Genomic DNA, 7,715 nt, shown 5'->3' on the forward strand with positions numbered 1-7,715 from the left:
CTACCACGAGGACATCCCATCGGTGTTTCAGGACCCCATCTCATGTCAGCCAGTCTGTGTTCTGTCCACACGCAGTCCCTGGTTAAAACGCTGCATGTCTCTTGGTTTCATACAAACGGAAGAAGCAAGACAAAGTGTGGCTTTTTGTGACTCTCACCAAGCGTCATGCACGGCTCATCCATGTTATAACGTAGACAGATGCTCCATTCTTTCACTCTCACACACTGGATTTTTGTTGTATTTTCACCATTTACTAGCTTGGACATGTCAGTGGCAGCTACCCTTTAACCATGGCAAATGATACTGCTATGTGCACTGACAAGTACATTTTTGAGGGATGCATGCTTGAGCACATCCCTGGGGTGGAGTCCCTGGGTCCTACAGGACCACTTGAGAAATGATAAACTGACTCCTGAAAAAAAAAATATGGCATTTTCACGTCAATATATAGAAGCTTCCATTTCCTCTCATCTTTACCGGCATCTGCTCATGTCTATTTTCTCTCCATCCTCCCGAGTGTGACGCTGTATCTCAGGGTTCCATTTCTCCATGACTGTGATGTTGAACATTGTATGGTGACATGATTGGCCAGTTTTGAAGGAGGGTCCACTCAACTCTTTTACCCGTGTGTGTTTCCATCGGCCGTCAGTAGCTTTATTGCTAAGCACTAACCGTTGTGGTCTCGATGCAAGTTCCTTATCAAGCATATGGTTTGCAATATCCGCCTCCATTACATACGTTGTTTATGTCTCCCATTAATGCTGGCCAAACCCAGGTGTTTCTAATTTTGGCAAAGGCTCATTTATTTTCTTTTGTTTCTTGAACTTTTGATGTTATCTTTTAGAAACTAATGCCTAACCCAAAGTTAGGGAGTTGTTTCTTTCTCTCTCTTTTTCTTTCTTTCTTTCTTTCTTTCTTTCTGAGACAGGATCTCCTCCTCATACCAATGTGTTCCCAATCCCTACCCTGTGTCCACCAACAGCTCAGTAAAGCCAGCAGATGGCTTGTGAAGTCAAGTCACACTCCTGAAGAAGCCAGTCTAACGACGGGGAAGAGAGCCAGTCAGACTGCTTTTTGCATAGCAATCAGCGCACGACAGAGGCCCCGGGATAACCAACTGTTAGACACGGACAGGATCTTCAGTATATGAAAGGAACAAAGCCAAACTGTGATGTCACTGCCTCCATCTAGGTCAGAGATGTTTAGGTTCTGAGGCTCACGGGTAACACGTCAGGAAGGCGCGTGCCCAGCGTGCGCTGCGGAATGACAGCTAGCCAGTGGTGGTAAGGGCAGGATTCCCAGCTCACTTCTCTGTCCTCCAGACACATGGGGAAATGACTCGGACAGGGTCTATGGGCAGTGTGTGGGCAAGGGCCCACATGCTGGGAGGGCGGCACAGCACCCCAAACACCAGCATGGAGAGCTCCCTGGCAATCAGCTGCTTGGGCACATGTGCAAAGATTTAGACTCAGACACACAGAGACAAAGACGCACATATACATACACACACATACACACACAAGCTTACATGCACACACATGCATACATGCACAGATAATACACACACAAACACATACATATATACAAATACATGCATGCACATGCATACATGCACACAAACACGCATATACACAGAGACACACAGACACTTACGTAGACACACACATACATACGCCTATATACACACACACCCCTACTAAAGCAAATGCACACAACTAAACACTACACAAGCCATCGTTAAGGCAGAGCCCCCCCAACTCCCACATTGCCAAAGATGGAGACAGGCAAATTGCTTAGGAGGCTAAGAGAGACAAACTGTGGGAAGTTTCAGACTATTCTGGGCTACAGTGAGAGACTGTGTTTCAAAAATAAATAAATAAATAAATAAATAAATCAGCTAAAGAATAAAACCTGCCTAAAGGAACATCATCAAAACATGAGAGGGAGCGGGTGTGGTGGTGCACACCCGTAATCCCAGCACTCGGGAGGCAGAGGCAGGGGGACCACTGTGAGTTCAAGGCCAGCCTGGTCTACAAAATCGAGTCGAGGACATCTAGGGCTACACAGAGAAACCCTGTCTCAAAGCACCTCCACCCTCACCCCCCTGCCAAAAAAAAAAAAAAAAAAAAACCCACGAGAGGGGCAGACCTTGACTGTGTTGTCAGCAGACATGGAAAGCACTTTCTTTTCTTCAAACGCTATGTGTACGTAGATCACAGGAGCCCTGTGGCCTTTCAGCACACCTGTTGGTTTTCTAGAAAGAAAAGAGCAAATGAGCACCAAGCCAGTCTACCTGCTCTATTTTTAAAGTGCAAACATCATCCTGGCCTGGATCTGGTGTTCCATTCATCCTGGAGGCCTCCACTTCCCTCTGGTATGTATTCCATGTAATAAAAGGGCTGAGGCGAAATAATTAGCAGTTTCAGCAACAGAACTTGGGTTGAGAGGAAACCTGATGCTCTGCTTTCTCCAGCTGTTAACAATAGCTGCATAAAAGGAATAGGTAAGGGGGAGCCTGGGGTGGGGCTGCCATCGATTCCGTGGCATCTGGGTGCTTTCTATAGACTTGAGTAAATGGCATTAAAATCTGGGCTTACAATATAAGGTGCAATTTAAAGTGCCCTTGCAGGGCCTGGGTTCTCTGGGAGGGTCACAACACGGTGGGGGCTGGGCGAGGAGGAGGAAGGAGCCTGACTGAGGCTAACGGAGACCACAGGCCTGCTCTTAACCCCGTAACTGAATCTTTTTTTTTTTTTTTAATTCACTTCACACCCTAGCCATAGACCCATCCCTCCACATTTTTATTACGTATTGCACGTTGTTCTGAGTCTCCCTTTTCTCGTTGTTATTTATTTTCATTATTACCCTAGAGGGTGAGTAGCTTGTTGCCCCTGTAAATGGGAAAGGCGAGTCTGTTGCAGGCGGTCAGGAGAAAGCCATAGAGATTTAAGGTCTTACCCGCTGTGCCTCGTGGTCCTGGCTACCGCCTGTACCATAGATGAACATAGCCTATGTGATTCCTGCTTCCCAGAACACAGAGATCAGCTTCCCTACATCTCACTCTCCCCCACATCCGTACTTCTGCTTGTGGGGCTCGGCCTCTGCCATTGCTTCCCTGGGTTCCAAGTGTCCCATTGGCAAGCGGACTTGACGCAGGGGCCAGAGATGACAGTTGGGCTGCAGCTGTTGCTACACAGCAGCTCGCAAGAGGTTATCAAGAAGGTAGGACTAGGGGAGATGACTCAGGGGACAAAGCGCTTGCTGTGCAGCAACAGGCTTGAGAAATGGCGCTCGTATCCACAGAACCCACAGAGGTGTCGCATGGGGAGTGGCACCCTGTTTCTTACTCAGCACTCAGAGACTGAGGATCCTCCAAGCAAGCTGGCTGGCTATCCTGCCGGTAACAGGAAACTCTGGGTTCAGCTGAGAGGCTCTGCCTCAGAGCAGTAGGTGGAGCGGGGCAGAGGAAGACTCCTGCCTGCTTTCCATGGCTGTGGTTAAAAACATCACGTGGGAAGGAAAGCGCTCTTTTCAGCTTGCAGCTCCCAGGCCACTGTCCATTCCTGAGGGAGGCATCTCCTCACTTGAGGTCCCTTTTCCTCAGAGGACTCTAGTTTATGCCAAGCTGACAGAAACCTAAATCATGACCGCTCTCAGCGTCAGTTTCAGGCCACACACGCATGTGCGCAAGCACTCGCGTAGGCGTGCTAAAGTGCATACACATGAGCGCATACCACACACACACGTAGGAAGAGAATAAAATGAATGAAACACTAACATGTTTCTGGGTGCTTGCTCAGAAGGGCCTACTGTGTGACCTGCAGGCCTGGCCCAAAGCGTAAGACAGTATCCCACTGAGGGGCTAGTAGCCATAAGCCTTCGGTGACTTTTTGTCAGGTTTTCCAGGACCCCAACCCCAGCCTCTGCAGAACCGTCATGGCTTTCTTGTGTCAGTTACACCTGGTTGCTTATGTTGATCCTGTTAAGATGCAGGCATGGTAGAGTCATTAGTTCTGAAAGGGCTGAACCCCACGCTCTCAGGAGGATATGTGGGGCCGCTGGGTGTGAGGCATGCTGAGGATACAGTCACAGCACATAACAGTCTCTGGTTCTCTCTGTAGCTGATCGTGGCCAGGTAAGGGCAAGATGCCGCCACACAGGAGGAAGTCACAGAGATCCGGGCGAATGACATCCCACAGCTCTGTGTCATTGTGAAGTAGTCACGTTTGCTTTGCATATGTAGCCCAGGTTGCCCTGAACTTAACCTTCCTAAGTACCGGCATTACGGGCTGGGGTTCATATTCATAACAGGTATAAAAGGAAAAAATACTAAATATTTTATGTTATGCGTATGAGTGTTTTGCCTGTGTGTGTATCTGTTCAACACGTCCATGGGAGCCAGAAGATGGAGCCGGGTACCCTTGGGGCTGGAATTAGAGATGACTTTGAGCAATCATGTGGGTGTTGGGACTAGAACACCTGGGTCCTCTGGACGAGCAGCTAGTGCTCTAACCGCTGAGCCGTCTCTCCAGCCTTTAGAGGCTCTGTGACGGGGGAGATTAAGTTTGGACACAGGCTTTTAAATGATTCTCACAGGGGGTCCCCGGTCACATGCTCTCGGTAGACAGCTTACCCAGGCAAGTAAGGGTTCCAGAGCCGGATGAGCCGATCCATGCCACCTGTCACCAGCAGGTTTTGCCTCCTGCAGAAGGAGAAAGTCTGGACCCCTTTACGGATGCGGAACACAGTGCGAGCCCATTCTGCATGCCTTCCGGGCAGGGCAAGGGACGCCGAGCTGTCCCCCGGCTTAACAGTCTTCCCAACGCTTCTCATCTCTTTTAGCCTTTCCTTGACATTTGTTGCTCCCGTAGTGAACCCTAAAAATATCCAGAGGAAAACAAGACACGGTCTCTTACTGTGATCACTCAATTCTCAAAAACAGCCTATGTTTTTTTTTTTTAATTTTTTTTTTTATTAAGGTCCCAGACTCGTTCTCGGTAATGACTCGGGCATTTTCTTTCATTCCCCAGGGGCTAAATTCCAGACAGGCTGAAAATAAAAGTGACACGAGTAAGAAAACACTCCTTCTGCTTTCCTAAAAAGGGACAGGAGACACCTGGGAGGGCAGCGGTGGCATTAAGGCTGCATGCCATCAGGCTTTCATCGTCTGGGACTCTCTGACAATGCTTCTTTTTGTGTCTTTCAGAAACTCAGTTTTCAAGCACAGCCATCTCCATCTTAGAGTGAGAAAGCACAGAACCCTTGCCATCCAGAAAACACCGGGGCCATCCGGGAGAGATGGCTCAGTGGTTAACAGCACTGGCTGCTCTTCCAGAGGACCAGAGTTCAATTCCCAGCATCTACTGGTGGCTCACAACCACCTGTGACTCCAGTTCCAGGGGGTCTGATGCCCTCTCTGGCCTCCACGGGACATGGCATGAGTGTGATGCACATACACATATATGTTGAAAGAACTCCCATACACATAAAAACTAATGTTCAAATTTCAAAGAGGACTGCAGAAGGAAACTCTGAACCCAGGCCGCCCTGAAACTCCACTGAAGTGCACTGAGCACCAGGCAATTGTTTCCTATATTTGTTTGGACAGATATGTTGAGCAGAAATGATTGGTTGGTTTAGGAGTCTTAACAATAGGATCCAGATGGTCGGATCAATGTCCACCTGTGGATTTCTGACCTGAGGGTGAATCAAGCTGACCCCTGTCGCCTGGTTTTCCCCAGACACTCAGCTCCACTGTGTCCCAAGCAGCTTAGAAGAGCTTTGGAGAAAGAAGGCTAAGGAACAATATTCTGTTTCCCATCCCCCACTCATCGCCTGTGACGCCACTGGCCTAGGGTCAGGCTTGCTCGAGTGCTGTGCCTGTTACTACAAGGCACACGGTCTACAAGTTCCCAAGAATCAGGAAGAAGAAAGCGCCATTCAGGAAAGCTCCATGACGTCACCGAAGGCTCCGCCTTCAAGGTCACGTGCGGCTCCATCCGCAGACCCTATTCAGGGACCATTCTGGGGGATTCCTCAAGGGAAACGCAAAGTCCCTATTTGCAGTGCAAACTTGCAGTTTTCAATGTCGCCACTATTCTGGGTCTGCTTCTTGGCACTTCTGGTTCGGGGCGACATCTCTGTCGTGGCATTCAGAGAGAGGTCTAGAAATGTAGAGGGGGGGCCTCGTGTTCACCTCGCGTTTCTCTGGACCGCTTTCCTTTTGCCTGGCCCAAAGCCCCAAGGCTGAGAATTGCGCTTAGTCCTACTAGAGAGCGAGGAACGTCACCCAGAGACTTGTGCATGACCTCCACACTACTCACGTCTGTCATCCAAGTCTGGGGTCACCTTCAGTGAACGTACCGGACAGAGAACTGAGATGAGAGCCCTGTTTATCTCCCCAACAACAGTGAAAGCCTGTTTTGGGTAGAAACGCTGGCTAGCCACTCCGCCCCGCCCCCTGCCCCTCCCCCCTTTATAAGACAGCATAACTAGGCAGAGCATCTGGGTGAGCACTTTAAGTGCCAATGAGACGACGAGGGACACCTGCCTCAGATAGCAGTTGGCACGCTATTCACCCTCCTGGTTTTGAACAGAGTTCTGAAACTTCTACGCAGGTGTGTCACTCTATTTGAATTCTGCTTTATTGCCCAAGTAAAAAAATAGGGTAGGGCCAGTTCATTTGCATGAACTCCGGCGACTCTCTTCCAAGTGGAGCCGGACACGGAGCCGGGTTTAAGTGGTTGTCATGGAAACCGGAGAGCATCGCTCTTCTCCAAGGTCTGAAGAGAAGGATGATGAAAAGTTTAAGCGATCACCATGGAAACCGAGAACAAATATAGTGCCAGTTCAGGTCCCCAGCACATTAGCTAGCAGGCAAGTCTTCAGGGATGATGGTGCTGGAAGACGTGAGAATGTGACTCACAGCGTCAGACTGACCCAGATGCCACTCCCAAGCCACAGTGGCCCGTAGGGTCAGCAGCCAGGTCACTGTACTCTCAGGAAGCCCAGCCCTGACCTCCTCGGACTCACTTCTCTTCCTTCCCCTGCCAAGTGGTCCTCTTTGCTCTCCAGTTCTTTTTTTTTTTTTAAAGATTTATTTATTTATTTATTATGTATACAATGTTCTGCCTGCACACCTGCACACCAGATCTCATTATAGATGGTCATGAGCCACCATGTGGTTGCTGGGAACTGAACTCAGGACCTTTGGAAGAGCAGCCAGTGCTCTTATCCTCTGAGCCACCTCTCCAGCCCCTGTTCTCCAGTTCTTTCCTCACCAAAGCAGGTAGGTACCCTACAGATCTGGGGCCACAAAATGGAACCCTGGTCCTGTGTGTAGGCGACAAGACACTGTTAAGCATCCCGTTTTCCCAGTGGCCTTAACCAAGACACGTTTTCCTTTGCATATTTATTAAAGACAACAGTGAGGCAAGACATTCTGCCTTAAATACACCGCAGTACGGGAAGTGCTTCCAATGGCTTGACAGTGGGATGAGGTGCTTGGCAGGCAGCCACACTCTTCTGTCATCATGTTCCCCTTTCACAAGGTAAATCTACCTGGGAATAAGTTGCTGGCCTTAAGACAAGCTTTAAATCCTCCAAGTATGTGAAGGCGGGGCCTCCCAGGCTCTGTCCCAGGTCTCTTTGCTTAAAAGGGGGCAATGGGGGGAGTCTTAGGGTTAGAAGAATTACCTCACTGATGAGGCTGTGAC

At 49.3% G+C, this 7,715-nt stretch overlaps 1 protein-coding gene across 1 annotated transcript in view; it reads right to left on the reverse strand.

Annotated features, from left to right (window-relative positions):
• The window catches only part of LOC127203295 (WD repeat-containing protein 49-like), a 41,983-nt gene extending 37,150 nt beyond the window's left edge, over window positions 1–4,833 (reverse strand). Inside the window, exons 1-2 of the mRNA XM_051162083.1 lie at window positions 4,634–4,833; window positions 2,149–2,254 (exon numbers count right to left, since the gene is read on the reverse strand). Coding sequence (XP_051018040.1) covers window positions 2,149–2,254; window positions 4,634–4,833 — 306 coding nt within the window. The remainder of the gene's footprint in view (window positions 1–2,148; window positions 2,255–4,633) is intronic.
• Window positions 4,834–7,715: the final 2,882 nt, after the last annotated feature.

This window comes from Acomys russatus, chromosome 19 (assembly GCF_903995435.1).
Source record: "Acomys russatus chromosome 19, mAcoRus1.1, whole genome shotgun sequence".
In the NCBI taxonomy this organism is placed as follows: domain Eukaryota; kingdom Metazoa; phylum Chordata; class Mammalia; order Rodentia; family Muridae; genus Acomys; species Acomys russatus.